General features: G+C 41.9%; 1 protein-coding gene across 2 annotated transcripts in view; it reads left to right on the top strand.

Annotated features, from left to right (window-relative positions):
- The window catches only part of Trim33 (tripartite motif containing 33), an 82322-nt gene that overhangs the window by 51290 nt on the left and 13370 nt on the right, over window positions 1–17662 (top strand). For both annotated transcript variants that reach the window (XM_070006396.1, XM_070006395.1), the window contains exons 7-15: window positions 698–844; window positions 1326–1443; window positions 4683–4957; window positions 5710–5874; window positions 8786–8986; window positions 9747–9879; window positions 11768–11831; window positions 14459–14618; window positions 16359–16708. In XM_070006396.1, the coding sequence (XP_069862497.1) occupies window positions 698–844; window positions 1326–1443; window positions 4683–4957; window positions 5710–5874; window positions 8786–8986; window positions 9747–9879; window positions 11768–11831; window positions 14459–14618; window positions 16359–16708 (1613 nt within the window). The remainder of the gene's footprint in view (window positions 1–697; window positions 845–1325; window positions 1444–4682; window positions 4958–5709; window positions 5875–8785; window positions 8987–9746; window positions 9880–11767; window positions 11832–14458; window positions 14619–16358; window positions 16709–17662) is intronic.

Here is a 17662-nt window from a genome sequence, read left to right as displayed (position 1 = left end):
CAGATGAGTACTTTTATTCATTGATTTACAATATAAAATGAAACTTACTTTCTTAGGAAAAGTGTTATGCAGTCAACCAAGTTGAATAATTTGGGGAGAGCCAAGTCATTGTAAGGTTGTTGCTGTGTCATTTGAACCTTGGGGTCTAGTTCCCTTGAGCACTTTTGTTTCCTTGGCAGCCTTTTTCTGAAATTGGATAGGTTGGTCAACTCCTTCGTATTTGTGAACTTTGTCATATCACAAATGCCCCTAATTCTTAGAATTCTGGAGTTGATCTTCATTTTGTTTTGAGTTGTGACAGTCTTTAACTTTAATCTCAAGTAATGCCACTAGATGGCACTCAGATGACACATTTTTATTGGTCTAGGAAATTTAGTTGATTATGTAAAATTATTTCTAAAATTCAGTTCATAATGCTATAATACATGTTTAATATTTTAACAGGAAGACCTTATTTTAAACATTTTATATGCCTAAAGAATAAGAGATTGACTAACATGAATTTCACATGTGGAATATCTTAGCGTAGAGAGCTGAGTTTTAGTTCCACTTTTGTTAGTTACTTCTCCTCTTACTATAGCCTTAGTAGACAATCACAAGCTGCTCTTCTCCCCCTTTTAAAGGGAAATGTCAGTATTGTATCTATGTGTCTTCTTCCTGTGGCATGTTCTTTAGTGAAGTTCTTCTTCCGTTTCAGAATGTTACGAAAGAAAGACAGATGAAGCTCCTGCAGCAGCAGAGTGACATCACGGGCCTCTCCCGGCAGGTGAAGCATGTCATGAACTTCACAAACTGGGCGATTGCGAGTGGCAGCAGCACTGCTCTGCTGTACAGCAAGCGGCTGGTGAGGCGCGCACTGTCTTCAGTTTTCTGTGACTGGCCCTAGTACAATTCTGTTTACCTTTACTCCTTCACTCACTGTTGGTGGTGAAAGCATAACTATCGTTTTAAAGGGTAAATGTGAATTTCAGCAAATGCAGCCACTCTTACATCAAGGTACAGAAAATTTCTATCCTTAAAACTTGCCTTGTTCCCTTTTTCCATGATCTTAGGCAACACAAATCTGATGTGTCATTTTTGAGAATTTATTTAAGTGGAACCACATTGTATGTATTCTTTTAAAGGTACCTAGAATCTTAATTTAATTTCTTATCAGAACCAGCAGAAATTCAAGTATGTATATTATATTTGATTGCTAATTTAAGCATGGAGTCTCAGGTAAGAGACTTCACATGGGCTTGTATGGCTTTTGTTAAGTCTCTGTCTCATATGCTTTCTCAATTGGCATTTAATCTTAAGACTAATGTGAATTTTTACCCTTAAAGATTACTTTTCAGTTGCGTCATATTTTGAAAGCGCGGTGTGATCCTGTCCCTGCTGCTAATGGAGCCATACGTTTCCATTGTGATCCCACCTTCTGGGCAAAGAATGTAGTCAATTTAGGTGAGAAATTGTCACATGGATATAACTTGAAGCAATAAATTGAAAGGAGAAAACGTAAAGAAATTTTAGATAGTTTTAAACTTTAGAATATGAATGATTTGGAAAATAACCCTATTTGTTGGAAACTCATTCTAGTGGTTTTATAGTGTCATGTCCTTATATCTTAATGATACATAGAATTTACTCAGTGTAGTGGTACTTTGTTTTTATTGGTAGGAATTGAACCCACAGCCTCAATCACTGAGGTTGCTCTCTACCACTGAGCCACACTCCAGCCCTGTATAGTGGGGACTTTTTTTTTTGGTACCAGTCCTGTGGCTTGAACTCAGGACCTAGGCATTGCCCCTGCTCAAGGCTAGCACTCTACACCTGATTTATAGCTCGACCTTTGGGGTTTTGATGATTAACTGGAGATAAGAGTCTTCTGGACTTTCCTGCCCAGGCTGGCTTCAAGCTATGATCCTCAGATCTCAGCCTCCTGAGTAACTAGGATTATAGGAATGAGCCACCAATGCCCATCTCTTTTTTTTTTTTTTTAATACAGGACCTGGACACTGTCCCTGAGCTGCTTTTGCTCAGGTATAGCTCTCTGCCACTTAAGCCACAGTGCCACTTCCAGCCTTTTCAGTTTATGTGGTACTGAGGAGTCAAGCCCAGAGCTTCATGCATGCGAGGCAAGCATCCTACCCACTAAGCCACATTCCCAGTCCTTATAATATTTTTTAAGGTGTGCCAATAATATTTTTCTTCCTTCCTTCCTTCCTTTCTTCCTTCCTTCCTTCTTTCCTTCCTTCCTTCCTTCCTTCCTTCCTTCCTTCCTTCCTTCCTTCCTTCCTTCCTTCCTTCCTTTCTTCTCTCCCTCCCTCCCTCGCGGCCCCCCCCCCCTTTCTTTCTGTCAGTCATGGGGCTTGAACTCTGGGCCTGAGTGCTGTCCCGGAGCTCTTCAGCTCAAGACTAGTGCTCTACCACTTTGAGTCACAGTGCTACTTCCCATTTTCTGGTGGTTCATTGGAGATAAAGAGTCCCACTGAGTTTAACTCTTGCCTGGGCTGGCTTTGAACCACAATCCTCAGATCTCAGCCTCCTGAGTAACTAGGATTATAGGCATGAGCCACCAGTACCCAGCTAAGGTATGCCATTTTCTAGCTTTTCCCTCTTGCAACTTTTTTTTTTTTCTTGATTGGACATGGGGGCTTGAATTCTGGGCCTGGGCGCTGTCCCTGAGCTCTTCAGCTCAAAGCTAGTGCTCTACCAGTTGAGCCGTAGCACCACTTCTGGATTTTTGGTGGTTTATTGGAAATAGGAGTTTCACAGACTTTCCTGCCTGGGCTGGCTTTGAACTGCTATCCTCAGTTCTCAGCCTCCTGAGTAGCTAGGATTACAGGCATGAGCCACCAGCCCCTAGCTCCCTCTTGCAACTTTTTGAAAGCTTAGCGTTCAATATAAATGATTCTTTATTCCCTAGTAAAATACTTTGATTCTATAGTTTAATTATGCCAGTGGTACATAGAGGAGGACCTTCAGGAAGCTGAAGTGTCCAGTGGTCATACCCTGAAGAATATTAGAAAGACAAAGTGCTCTTTTCACTAGGTAGAACAATGAGCTTTGCTTTTGTTATTTCATGTTGTTGACATAAAGACCATTGAAGAAAGTTACAGAGATAGAGAAAAATAGTTCAATTAAAAACAAAAACAGTTGGGTACTAATGGCTCATGCCTTATAATCCTAGCTACTCAAGAGATTGAGATCTGGACATTGTAGATTGCAGGCTAGGCCAGGCAGGAAAGTTTATAAGACTCACCGCCAATTAATCAGCAAAAAGCCAGAAGTGGCAGCTGTGGCTCAAGTGTGTGCTAGCCTTGGCAGAGATAGTTGCTAGGTCCTGAGTTCAGGCCCCAGGACTGGCACAAAAATATCAGGTACCAATGGCATGTTGTCTATATTTGGATCTACTCAGGAAGCTGAGATAACAGGATCGTGTGAGTCCAAGAATCTGAGGGCAGCCTGGGCAACATAATGAGACTCTGTCTCTTGAAATGGCATCAGAAAAAAACCTGGTCAAAATTAGAGTTGCCTGAACCTTGAGTAGTTTTGCTTTGGGGGGGGGGGGGTCTGGTCGTGGAGCCTGAACTGTGGGCCTGGGTGCTGTCCTTCAGCTCAAGGCTAGCGCTCTACCACTTGAGCCACAGCGCCACTTGGGGCTTTTTTCTTTTTGCTTATGTGGTGCTGAGGAATCAAACCCAGGGCCTCAGGCATGCAAGGCAAGCGCTCTACCACTGAACCACCTTCCCAGCCCCAGTAGTTTTGTTTTCTAAATAGCCAGGTCCTTAGCATTTGAATTATAGAAGAATCCTGTGTCCTGCTAAAATATAATCTGTGTCTACTAGGTCATTTTGGAATTTTAGCATTATAAATAATTTCTGTGTGGTAGAGTAACTAAGAATTTTTTTTCCCTTCATTTTAAAAAGGTTGTAAAACTTAACATGGTGTGACAGATCATATGTGGTCTGCCAGCCTCTACCTTCCTAAAATTGATCCTCTGTTCATACAAAGTAATGGCTCTGTTGGAAGTGAGGGAAAGGCTGGGAAGGTGGCTCAGTGGTAGAGTGCTTGCCTAGCACACATGAAGCCCTGGGTTCGATTCCTCAGTACCACATACACAGAAAAAGCCACAAGTGGGGATGTGGCTCCAGTGGTAGAGTGCTATCCTTGAGCAAAAGAAGCTCAGGGACAATGTCCAGGCCCTGAGTCCAGGCCCCAGGACTGGCAAAAGAAAAAAAGGGGGGGAACATGGTCACTTTGTAAGACATGAATGGTTTAAACAGTTCAGTGTTTCCATAAAAGACAATTTTGTAGCAATATAAAGTCTACCTGTTAATACTTGGCAGTGCAAAAGCAGCTTGAATCAGTATCAGCAATCATGAGTATCCTCTAGTCTTGTCAGGGAGAACTGCTTTACACTGATTAGATGGACCTTCTCTAGTAATACTTACTCTTCAATTTTCTGGGCATTTGTATAAAGGGAAAATAGCATATTATGGCCAGTCATAAGTCTTTTGGGAGTAAGACTTTGGAGTATACTTGGTTTCTGATCATCAGTATGTCCAAACCTTGCTCCTATCCTTGCTGTATTTTTGGATGCTTTGAGGTACTTATCAGAGGAAGAAGAGCTTATCCTCAGAGTAGCCAGCTAGTTCAGTTGATTGTATGCAAATTCTTCTCATTTTTCAATTCCTCAGGTAATCTAGTAATAGAGAGCAAACCGGCTCCTGGTTACACTCCTAATGTGGTGGTTGGGCAAGTTCCTCCAGGGACAAACCACATCAGTAAAACTCCTGGACAGATTAACCTAGCACAGCTTCGACTCCAGCACATGCAACAGCAAGTGTATGCACAGAAACAGCAGCAGTTGCAGCAGATGAGGATGCAGCAACCACCAGCCCCTGTACCCACCACAACAGCCACTGCACAGCAGCACGCCAGACAGGCGTCCCCACAAATGTTACAGCAGCAGGTGAGCATCAAGCCACCGCCACCCTGGTTGTGAAGTGGGAATCCTGCAAGTAAGTGAAAAGGCTGCAGTAGGGATGTGAGGAGACAAGACAAACGGTAGTGAGTAAATAATAAAAACCAAACTCACTCACTCATACTAGGAAGTACTGGAGTTTTCATCTCTCCCTGATAGATACAAGGTCATGGGCCAAAGAACCAAGACTGTGTCTTCCCGAGAACTGTCACGGTTCTTCTGTTGTTTAGGCATTTGTCAGATCATTTGCATGCCTGTGTCTCTCTTATACTCCCTGTCCTTCATAGTCCAAACTAATATTGGGCTCACGCTCTCTCTCTCTCTCTCTCTCTCTCTCTCTCTCTCTCTCTCTCTCTCTCTCTCTCTCTCTCTCTCTCTCTCTCTCTCTCTCTCCCCTCTCTTTCCCTCTCTCTCTCTTTCTCTATCTCTCCCTCTCCCTCTCTCTCCCTCTCCCTCTTTCTCTATCTCTCCCTCTCCCTCTCCCTCTCTCTCTCTCTCTCTCTCTCTCTCTCTCTCTCTCTCTCTCTCTCTCTCTCTCTCTCTCTCTCTCTCTCTCTCTCTCTCTCTCTCTCTCTCTCTCTCCCTCTCGTGAAAATTTGAAGTGATGAGGATTAGGGCTAGAAAAGAGAATAATGGCATTGCATCCTTGTGTCTTGAGTTGAATTTTGCCATAACATTTTATAATAGAAAGATGTATTTCTAAAAATAGTTATACATACTGCAATTGCTACTCCTCACAGCCTCCAAGACTGATCAGTGTCCAGACAATGCAGCGAGGCAACATGAGTTGTGGGGCTTTCCAGGCCCATCAGATGAGGCTGGCACAGAACGCCGCCAGGATTCCAGGCATCCCCCGACACAGCGGCCCTCAGTATTCCATGATGCAGCCACACCTCCAAAGACAAGTATGCCTAGAGTTACATTTGTAAGAATCATACAATTTTAAACTAAAAACCTTGTTTTACACAATCACTTGTTGAGGATATGTCATTGGTATATTTAAGAATTTGATTTTATTTACTCATTTATTAATTGCTGGTTTGGGGGCTTGAACTCTCAGGGCCTGGGCTCTGTTCCTGACCTTCTTTGTGCTCAAGGCTATATATAGCACTCTATACTTGAGCCACAGTGCCACTTCCAGCTTTTTCTGAGTAGTTCATTGGAGGAAACTGGCTCATAGACTTTTCTACTTGGGCTGGCTCCGAACTGTGATCCTCAACTCTCAGCCTCCTGAGTAGTTTAGAATTATTGAAGTGAGCCACCAGCACCTGGCACACATAAATTTTTATATTCAACTTTAAGAACATGTTTGTGGGCTGGGAAGGTGGCTCAGTGGTAAAGTGTTTGCCTTGCATGCATGAGGCCCTGGGTTCGATTCCTTAGCACTACATAATAGAAAAAAAAGCTGGAAGTGGCATGTGGCTCAAGTGGTAGAGCACCAGCCTTGAGCTGAAGAGCTGAGAGACAGTGCCCAGGTACCACAACTGACAAAGAACATATTTGTGGAGTTTTGTTGTGTTGTGTTTATGTTGGTACTGTGATTCAGGAACTCAGGTACTGGGGGTGTTGTCCTTGAGCATTTTTTGCTCAGGGCTAGTACTCAACTACTTGAACCACTTCTAGCTTTTTAGTGGTTAATTGGAGATTAGTGTCTCCTGGATTTTCCTATTGTGGCTGGCAAATCTAAGGAAATTTTGATTTACCTGTGTTAAAAAAGATAATGATAGAATCGTTCAAAAATGAATGTAGGTTGGAAGTATAGTCACTTGCTTGCCTTGCATTCTTGGTACTACCTAGGTTCAATCCCTAACACCACCAAAAACCAAATGTATTTATAGACAGATTTATACTCTGTAAGTTTTAGACTTTATTTGTGTTGAACATAAGATTTTAAAATATCACTTTTATAACACTTCTATTTATAAAATAGAAATTTTTTGGACAGTATGAGCGTTTAAACTCAGAGCCTCACACTTCATCTCTTTAGCTGCACCTCCAGACCTTAGCTTTTTTGTGGGGGGAAGGGGGAGCGTGCTGGTACTAGGGCTTAAATTTAGGGCCTCAGCGTCCCAAAGATTTTTTTTGGGGGGGGGGGGTCCAGTCGTGGGCCTGAACTCTGGGCCTGGGCACTGAAACTCAGCTCTTCAGCTCAAGGCTAGAGCTCTACCACTTGAGCCACAGCGCCACTTCCAGCTTTTTTTTCTGCTTATGTGGTGCTGATGAATCAAACCCAGGGCCTCATGCATGCAAGGCAAGCACTCTACCACTGAGCCACCTTCCCAGCCCCACCAAAGATTTTTTTTTGTTCGAGGCTGGCGTGCGTTCTACCACTTGAGTCACAGTTCTACTTCCATCTTTTTTGCTGGTTAATTGAACCCATTTGAAAATTTTTAATTTATGTTTCATAACCAGTTATATAATTTTGGTACCCAACGGTATTATTTCCAATTGTACCTTTGGTTAACTGTATAGGTCCCTCCCTCTTTTAATGGAAGTTGTGCTGAGAATCCAGTTAGGAGTGGGCCAGTGATGTGCTGTTCTTAGTCAAGTGAGAGGAAAGCAGTTGGCAGAGGCATGTTGGAGATGGCCCTTGCAGGGCTGGACATTCTTAGGCATGCCCACTTTTTAGATACTAATTTAATTTGGTGCTGATGGAACCCTTATTTCTTGGGAAACTTGTGGATACTATGAAGGACTATATATGCTTTTGAGAGTGCAGACACTGTATTCTCAACATTTTCTGGTGAGCTGCCCTGACTAATCACTGAATAAGCTTTTTTAGTTTTTAAATAATTTATTTATCTACGGGTAGAAATTCTCAACAACTGTCATATATCTCCTTAAATGATATTTGTAACAGTTCTCCCAATAAAATAGGTAAGATGTCACCCTCATTTCTAAATTTACTGAGATTATGTGACTTTTTTAAGGTCACATAATATTAAAATCTGGAATCAAAGTCATGTTTACTTTGTAAATTTTTCCTTTCTTTACTATATCAAGTTGTACTTTGTCTTTCTTTTTTTTTTTTTTTTTTTTTTGGCCAGTCCTGGGGCAGCTTGAACTGTGGGCCTGGATGCTGTCCTTGGGCTCCTTTAATTCAAGGCTTAACACTCAACTACTTTGAGTCACAGCACCAGTTTCCAGTTTTCTGGTGGTTTATTGGAGATAAGTCTCACAGACTTTCCTGCCTGGTCTGGCTTTGAACCACTATCCTCAGATCTCAGCCTCCTGAGCCAAGGGTGCCTGGCTAAGCTGCACCTTCCCTCCCTCCCTCCCTCCCTCCCTTTTCCCATTTTTTGGAGTTCATTTGAATAAACCTGCCCTTCCTGTGTGCCTGCCCTCCCTTCCTCCCTCCTTTCCTTCCCTCCTCTCTCTCTGCCTTTCTTTACCATCCTTTTGTTTTCTAAAATAAAACTCCCAGCAACATGTGGTGTTGTCTGGGCAGGGCCATCATACCTGTACATCACCTCCTTTTGACCTGAAGATGGCTTTCAAGCTCTATTTTCTAGTCATTTTTGTTAGAAAAAAGTCAAATGGGTCAGCAGGGAGTATAGAAAGAACACGGGCCTTCTTGGCCTGCTATTTGTAAGCTAGACAGCTTCCCTGTCATCTTCATATGTTCTTGTTCTAAAGGAAGGTCATATCACCATGTGGCAAGTCTTTTTTCCTACAAACTGCACAAAAATAAATAAACTGAAGCTTTGAATGTTTTGTAAAAGTTTGAGAGATTCCTTAAATACCCTTTTTAAACTAAAGATTGTTACTAAAATATCCTGTTAGATCCTCTAATGATGCTGTCCTCTTTGTTATCAGCATTCAAACCCAGGGCATGCCGGACCCTTTCCTGTTGTATCAGTACACAACACCACAATTAATCCAACGAGCCCTACTACAGCAACTATGGCGAATGCAAACCGAGGTCCTACCAGCCCATCTGTTACAGCCATAGAGCTAATCCCCTCAGTTACAAACCCAGAGAACCTTCCTTCCCTGCCAGATATTCCTCCTATACAGGTTTGTATTCGTGTAAATGAGTCATTTAGACCATCATGTCAATTAAGATATGTACAGTATTTATTTCAGGTTTCCTTAATGGCTTTTAATTTCAGCATCAACATTTCCTTGAAATTTTTAAAGAATAAGGTGTAGACACAGGTTTTTTGTGTTTTGTGTGCGTGTGTGCATGTGTGCATGTGCGTGCGCATGCACTGGTTTTAGAGATTGAACTCAGGGCCTTGGTGTTAACCATGAGCTTTTGTGCTCAAGGATAGCTCCACCAGCTGAGTCACAGTACCACTTCTGGCTTTTTGGTGGTTAATTGGATATAAAGTCTCATGGACTTGACTGCCCAGACTTGCTTTGAACCACGGATCCTCAGATCTCAGTCTCCTGAGTAGTTAGGAGTATCGGCATGAGCCATAGTCACAGATTTTGTACTTGTAGCTGGGTATCATCTGGCTAGACAGTTTTATTTGCAGATTTTGTACTTGTAGCTGGGTAAGGTGATATATGTATGAAATCTCAGCACTCAGAAGTTGAGTCAGGAGGATTGCAAATTTTAAGGCCACCCTGGGCTTCATGGTAAGTCCATGATTCAAAAACAAAAGATTGTATTCTGTGGATTCTCAAAGGCACCTAAGGAAGTAACAATTGAGTTGAATTTTATATTGGAAAATCTTTTAGCAAACTGTGAGTGTAAGCAGTGACACTAATGAAATTAATGATGTTTCCTCTTTAATCGAAGCAGATTTATTTTTATCTTCTTTCTCTTTAGTTGGAAGATGCTGGATCAAGTAGTTTAGATAATCTACTAAGTAGATACATTACAGGCAGCCACCTACCCCCACAGCCTACAAGCACCATGAACCCTTCCCCTGGACCCTCTGCCTTATCTCCAGGATCATCAGGTAAAGCACGTGGGGAACTTGCCTCGTTTCCTTAACACCATCTATTCCAAGAAAGTTAGTGTTTATGTTAGGCTTTTCTAGAGAAACAAACAGGAGGCAAGTGTGTATGGAGATGTATATCTTACAGGCACAACACACACACACACAAAACACAAGTGGGGAATGGGAGTGTAACAGGGAGATTGATCTTCAGGTATTGACTCCCATGATTTTGTGATTCTAAGTACTGGCAAGTCTAAAATATGCAGGGCTGCAGATCCAGGGAAAGGTACATTATAGTCTGGAGTCTAGCGTCTAGAGCCTTTAATCAACCTACCTTGAGGAGGATAATCTGCTTTTCTCAAAGTTGACTTACTTAAATGTTAATCATATCTAACTACCTTCATAGCAGCATGCAGACTCATGTTTGACTCAACAACTGAATCCTATTTCCTAGCTAATTTGGTACACAAAATTGAATCTCACATAGACAGTTTTCTTCTTGGTTATTCTCTAATTTATTGCTGCTGTTCAAATAATGCTGACAGTCTGGCTTCTTGCTGTGATATAAAGTATGTGACTGTAGCCTCTGCTGTTGATAACTACCTCATCTCATTGGACTTGTCTCTGCTATTTAGTATTTAGTACAGCTCTCAAACACTTTTTAAGTCATAGAAATCTGTTTCATAAATTTGAAGGAAAGCATGAATTTTCAAGTTGTAAAGTAAAAACTTAAATTTACTGGACAGTATTAAAATATTCATGAGGTGTGTTCATTGATCCTATACAGGTCACTGAACCCCATTCCTGAGTTTGTGTGTGAAACAGTGGCAAAATATGTTAACTGTCCAGAAATGGTGATAGAATACATTCTTCTGCTGTAACCTATGTGTCGCTTTTTTTTCTTTCTTTTTTCCTTTTGTTTTGGTTGGTCATGTGGCTTGAACTCTGGGCCTAGGCGCTGTCCCTGAGCTCTTTAGCTCAAGGCAAGCGCTCTACCACTTGAGCCACAGCGCCACTTCCGGTTTTATTGGAGGTAAGAGTCTCACAGAGACTTTCCAGCCCAGGCTGGCTTTGAACCACGATCCTCAGATCTCAGCCTTCTGAGTAGCTAGGATTACAGGCATGAGCCACTGGCACCCGGCTGCCTTTTTTCTTATGAAAAAGACTCATTTCTGGAGGAAGAACTCTTAAAATGTAAATGTAGATTTTGCATGAGGTGCATCATTAATGTTTTTTGTTTTTTGGGGTCTGGTCATGGGTCCTGAACTCTGGGCCTGGGCGCTGTCCCTCAGCTCTTCAGCTCAAGGCTAGCGCTCTACCACTTGAGCCACAGCACCACTTGCAGCTTTTTTCTTTTTGCTTATGTGGTGCTGAGTAATTGAACCCAGGGCCTCAGGCATGCACGGCAAACGCTCTACCACTGAGCCACTTTCCCAGCCCCATATTTTTTTTTTAATTATATAAGTTTTGAGGTTTACTAGGAGTTATTCTAGCTAGGACTTTTAAAAAGAGTAAGGACTGCTAGCATGGCACATGCACTCAGAAGAGAAGGCTCAGGTAAGAAGAGTCCATTCTGAGATGTTGAGACTCTGTCTAAAATAAAACCAAAACCCATCCGACAAACCAGATGGAATTCTGAATAGGTGACTGAAGGGAAGAACGACAGTTTCTCTTGATGTGGTAGTTTTTGTTTGTTGGATAGTGTTGTTCTGAAGATGATTCTCACCTGAGAATCTCTCATCACCTGATGAGAGAAACGGGTTGATACCTGCTAATGATTAGATATGCTGTCCCTGACTTTGCAGCTGGCTTGAATTTCCAGAAGTTTCTGAATAGGACTGTAATAATCTTGAATTCCAAACGTTCCTACACGTGTTGCTCTTCAATTTAACTTTCTACTTTTTAGGTTTATCAAATTCTCACACACCTGTGAGGCCCCCTAGTACCTCTAGTACCGGCAGTCGAGGCAGGTGAGTATTTTTTTTAAAAAAAGATTATATATTTAATGAAAATTGTGTGTTTAATAAGTCGGCTGTCTTACCTCTATATAGCTACAACTCAGTTTCCAGTGATTTAGCCATATTCAGTAGTATTTCCCTTGTATTCTTAGCCATTCTCTTTTTTTTTTTTTGGTTGGTCCTGGGGCTTGAACTCTGGACCTGGCGCTGTCCTTGCGCTCTTTAGTTCAAGGAGAACACTCCACCACTTGAGCCACAGTGCCACTTCCAGTTTTCTAGTGGTTAATGGAGATAAGAGTCTTACAGGGGGCTAGGAAGGTGGCTCAGTGGTAGAGTGCTTGCCTTGCATGCATGAGGCCCTGGGTTCGATTCCTCATCACCACATAAGCAAAAGGAAAAACACCAGAAGTGGCACTGTGGCTCAAGTGGTAGAGCGCTAGCCTTGAGATGAAGAGCTGAGGGACAGCGCCCAGGCCCAGAGTTCAGGCCCCATGACCGGACCCCCCACCTCCCCCCAAAAAAAAAAGTCTCACGGACCTTCCTGCTTCGGCTGGCTTTGAACCACGATCCTTAGCCTTCTGGAGTAGGTAGGATTACAGGCATGAGCCACCGGCACCCAACCCATTCTCTTTTTTAAAAAGTTTTGTAAAGATTTCATTTTACCTGTAACCCTTTCAGTATCACTTAATAAGAATTTTGAAAGACCATGTGCAGAACCATAATCAAGCCAAAAAGTTTTTAACAGCTAATTGTTTAATACTAAACAATTTGTGTGTGTGAGTATGAGTGTGTGTGTGTACGAATTCTGAATATTCATCCTATTAAATACTTGTTTGGCTTTTTAATACTACTTGAAATAATTGGTAACTTGATAGTAGTAGTTAATCATTAGTTAGTAGTTACTCCTTTCTCTGAACAGAGCTTCATAGAACTGGTTCCAGTCACGTACCTGTCTTCCTTTTTATTTAATTTTATTTTTTGCCAGTCCTGGGCTTGAACTCAGGGCCTAGGCATTATCACTGAGCTGCTTTAGCTCAAGGGTAGCACTCTACCACTTGAGCCACAGCACCACTTTGTGTTTTTTCTGTGTGTGTGGTACTGAGGAATGAAACCTAGGGCTTCATGCATGCTAGGCAAGCACTCTACTACTAAGCCACATTCCCAGCCTGTACCAGCCCTCTTACCTGTCCCTTCTGTGGTCAAATTGGGATGCATCAGGTTGCTGGTTGCTTATTAGTCTCTGCTTTCCAATAGCCAAAGTAATTTTTCCTTGGACAAGGCTTCATGAACTACCTTTAATGTTCTGTTCCTGTATATTTTGGGAGGCAGAGAGAGTTGTAATTATTTTCATAAAAAGAAGCAATCACTGACATTTTATACTCTTGAGAATACCTAATCTGAAGTGCTCTAAAATTGTTGACATGCCATACCTCAAGGGAAAATCCCAAACCTGACCTCATGTGGTAGGCCACAGTCAAAAATGAAGGGTGTGGGACACAGAAATGGAGGGACAGAGGTTGAACAAATGCAGCTGTGGTACTCATTAGATACTGTGTTGAAAATGATTTATCTAATTTATGAGTGGGAATGGGAAGGGAAAACTCCAAAAAGAAAAGTAAGTACTCATTACCTAACTCATATAAACTGTAACCCCTCTGTATACCATCTTTATAGTAATGATAAAAAATAAAATTAAAGCCAGGCATCGGTGGCTCACACCTGTAATCCTAGCTATTCAGGAGGCTGAGATCTCAGGATCACAGTTCAAAGCCAGCCAGGGCAGGAAAGTCTGTGAGACTCTTCTCTCCAATTAACCACTAGAAAACCGGAAGTGGTGCTGTGACTCAAGTTGTAGAGCACTAACTAGCCTTGAAGAGCTCAGGGACAGTGCCCAGCCTAGAATTCTAGCCCCACAACCCACAAAAAAAATTTTTTTTTAATTAAAATTTTAAAAAAGTGAAGGTTTAACTTAAAATACTGCATAAAATTACCTTCTGATTATGTTTGTGTAAGCAACATTAAGTGAATTTGATATTTAGAATTCAGACTTGGGTTCCATTCTGTCCTTCATTTGCACAGTTTCAAAGTTTGAGACAATTCCTTAATCAGAAAACTAATCCCAAGTATTTCAAATACAGAAAATTCAACCTGTACTGCCCCTAGAAAATGATTTTTACTAAAAGTGCCTCAGATTAAGAAATGTATTCTTAGGCTGGGAAGGTGGCTCAGTGGTAGAGCGCTTGCCTTGCCTGAGGCCCTGGGTTCGATTCCTCAGCACCACATAAGCAAAAAGAAAAAAGCTGCAAGTGGCGCTGTGGCTCAAGTGGTAGAGCGCTAGCCTTGAGCTGGAGAGCTGAGGGACAGCACCCAGGCCCAGAGTTCAGGCCCCATGACAGGACCCCCCCCCCCAAAAAAAAAAGAAAAGAAATGTATTCTTAGGGTCATCTGAAAGTCGGGTTTACATTTTTAAGGAGATTTGCAGGTAGGCTCCCATCACATTCCTCTAAACTGCATTATGAGGTATCCTAACCTTGTGTGTGGTTGTTCTCTATTGTCTTCACTTTAATAAATACTTTTCATGTAATTATTTTTGTTTACATCGTAGTTCATACATGTGACCTTTGTGTGTTATTTATTAGCTGTGGATCGTCAGGGAGAACTGCTGAGAAGACAGGTCTTAGTTTCAAGTCAGATCAAGTGAAGGTCAAGCAGGAACCTGGGATGGAAGATGAAGTGTGCAGCTTCTCCGGGGCTGTGAAGCAAGAGAAGGCCGAAGACGGCAGGAGGAGTGCCTGCATGGTAAATCCCTGTGGGTCTGTCTGACATGGCCTGTGGGCGTCGCTTCACGGGTAGAAAGTTCACCTCAGTCTAGCTTCTGGGGATCTCTGTTTCTGTTTGTATGTCTGACACAAGCCACATATCTCTTCTTCTAATTCATTTTTATCGTCTGAGTCAACTGTAATCAGAAAAAATTCAGTATGCATTTGAAATGCCTTTGAAATTTTATTCTGTTAATATTTTTGTAATAATGCTAAATAAGGCTCTATCTTGTCAGTGTATGTGCCCGCGCGCGTGTGTGTGCGTGTGTGTGTGCGCACATCAAGGTGTATTGGGAGTCAAACTGAGAGCCTTGTGTATACTAAGCAAGCCCCCACCACCAAGGAACATCCGCAACCTGATTTTTTCCCCACATTTTGTATTAGCTGATACTGTCTATTCTAAATTTATTAGTCATCTCATCCATATTGAATCTCATGTCCCCAAAAGACCCTTAGCTATAGTCCTTGAACGTTTAGATTTCTTGTATGGCTAAGGTCCCAGGAGGCTCAGGCTTCAACCCTAGTAAATGGAGGTTGGAATAATAGGGCCTGTCTGTCAAAGCCCCATGTTGAAAACTTCAGTACCACACACAAAAAAACATTTATATGAAAGAAAACAATTGATTAAAGATTGGTGATGAAATTGCCTTTTTGGTTTATGAATTTTTAGCCATCCACGAGTTGCTTTAAATAGGATGTTTTATAAAATTTATAATGTAGAATGGAGGAAGGCCTAAGTCCCTTTCATTTAGAAATTTTGATTTTTGTTTTCCTTCCTATCTAGGCATCTGTATTACTATATTTTTGGCATGCAAGAACATCAAGGCAGGGCTGGGATGGTGGCTCAGTGGTAGAGCGCTATCCTTGAGCTGAAGAGCTGAGGGACAGCGCCTAGGCCCAGAGCTCAGGCCCCACGACCAGACCTCTCCCCCCCCCCCCCAAAATAACATCAAGGCATTAGTATGTTCAATGACACATAAAAATTCATGTCAGAGAACAATAGCTTTAGTCTTTAGTAAACTTAATCTGGAAAGTTCCCCTATAAGAATTGATGATGAGTTTGGACACTGGTGGCTCTTGCCTATAATCCTAGTTACCCAGGAGGCTGAGATCTGAGGATTGAGGTGCAAAGCCACCCTGGGGAGACAAATCTTAAGAGACATCTCCAGTTAATCAGCAAAAAGTCAAAAGTGTGGTTCAGGTGGTAGAGCTCCAGCCTTGAGGGAAAAAAATGCTAAACCAAGAGTATGAGGCCTTGCCTTCAAGCCCCCAGACTCCCTCCCCCCCCATGTTTATTTTACATAGCCTTCCTACATTAGTAGAAAGATAGGTGGGTGGAGGACAATACAGAATGTTTCTCAAACTCTATACAACAGATTCTTGATGGGAAAATAATGTGCCATAGGCAGCTTTCTCTGTAGGAAAGAATGCAACTGCTTAACTTCAGACAGTGTACTTAATTTTTAACTAATTTCCTTTTATGTAGTTGAACCCTCCTCCCCCACACTAGAGGGATAGACATTCTAAAATCATACATTAGCATATCTAAATAATTTTGAGGTTATTTTCATTCTTCACTGTCACTAATAGGATTTATAAAGTAGATTTTAAGTTAACATTAGTTTATCAGTATGGATACTGACATAATTTTTAAATAAACGCACATTGTGTGCCATAAGGATAAAATGATTTTTTCAAGAATTTGTCTTTTTTGTCTTAGTTGAGCAGCCCTGAGAGTAGCTTGACACCACCTCTCTCAACTAACCTGCATCTAGAGAGTGAGCTGGACACATTAGCCAGCCTAGAGAACCACGTGAAGACTGAGCCCACTGACGTGAATGAAAGCTGCAAACAGTCTGGGCTCAGTGGCCTAGTAAACGGAAAGTCTCCAGTGCGAAGCCTCATACACAGGTCAGCCAGGATTGGAGGAGATGGCAGCAGCAAAGATGAGGACCCCAACGAGGACTGGTGTGCCGTCTGCCAGAATGGAGGGGATCTGTTGTGCTGTGAAAAGTGTCCAAAGGTCTTTCATCTAACTTGTCATGTTCCAACACTTCTTAGCTTTCCAAGGTACCACTGGAACAATCCATTTTGTCTCTGTTATTTTCAAAAGCTAAAAATATAACAGAAAGCTGTTTCTGAAAAACTTGAAAAGTCATATAGCCTTCTTAACCACTGCGTAGTATTTCTGTAAAACAGTCATTTGCTCCATTTGTATTAGCTTTCAGAAAAAATATTAGTAGGATGACAAAATGTTCAAACCTTAAATGAGACCCTCTTGCTATGTAGTCCAGGCTGGCCTTGAACTTGTAATCCTCCTGCCTTGGCCTCCCACGTGCAGGGATTGCAAATGTTGCATCATCATTCCCAGTTAAGAATGTTTTTCCTTTATTGACTTTGTGTGGGCAGTTACTAAATTCTCTGTAGATGAAGTAAAGATGGGTAAAGAGACTGAGAATGTAAAGTTTGTCCTTAAGAGTCTGCTAAATAAGAGTTAGAAGCATTAAAACATTCATAGGTGGGCTGGGAAAGTAGCTCAGTGGTTGAGTGCTTGCCTAGCATGCATGAAGCCCTGGGTTCAATTCTTCAATACCACATACACAGAAAAGGCTGCAAGTGGCACTGTGGCTCAAGTGGTAGAGTGCTAGTCTTGAGAAAAAGAAGCTCAGGGACAGTGCCCAGGCCCTGAGTTCAAGCCCCAGGACTAGCCAAAACAAACAAACTAAACAAACCACACACAAAAATATTCATAGGTGAGCATCCTAGGCAGATTTATAATCCTAGTTCATTCAGTACAGTGAATATGTGTGTAGTCTACTTATAATTCTTCTGGTACTTTGGATACCTGATTTTCAAGTGTCAGTTTTGCATTTATAAGCAGTGAGATTTGGTGCTTATGATCCTGGCTACTCAGGAGGCAGAGATCAAGGACTGAAGTTCAAAGCCAGTCCAGAGAGACAGATCTAAGACTCTTACCTCTAATAACCAGCAAAAGCCAGAAGTAGAAGGTGTAGCTCAAGTTGT

This window comes from Dipodomys merriami, unplaced genomic scaffold (genome assembly GCF_024711535.1).
Source record: "Dipodomys merriami isolate MVZ:Mamm:240054 unplaced genomic scaffold, mDipMer1.0.p SCAF_7, whole genome shotgun sequence".
NCBI lineage: Eukaryota > Metazoa > Chordata > Mammalia > Rodentia > Heteromyidae > Dipodomys > Dipodomys merriami.
Note: the sequence above shows the minus strand (reverse complement) of the source record. Positions and strands in the feature narration are given on the sequence as shown.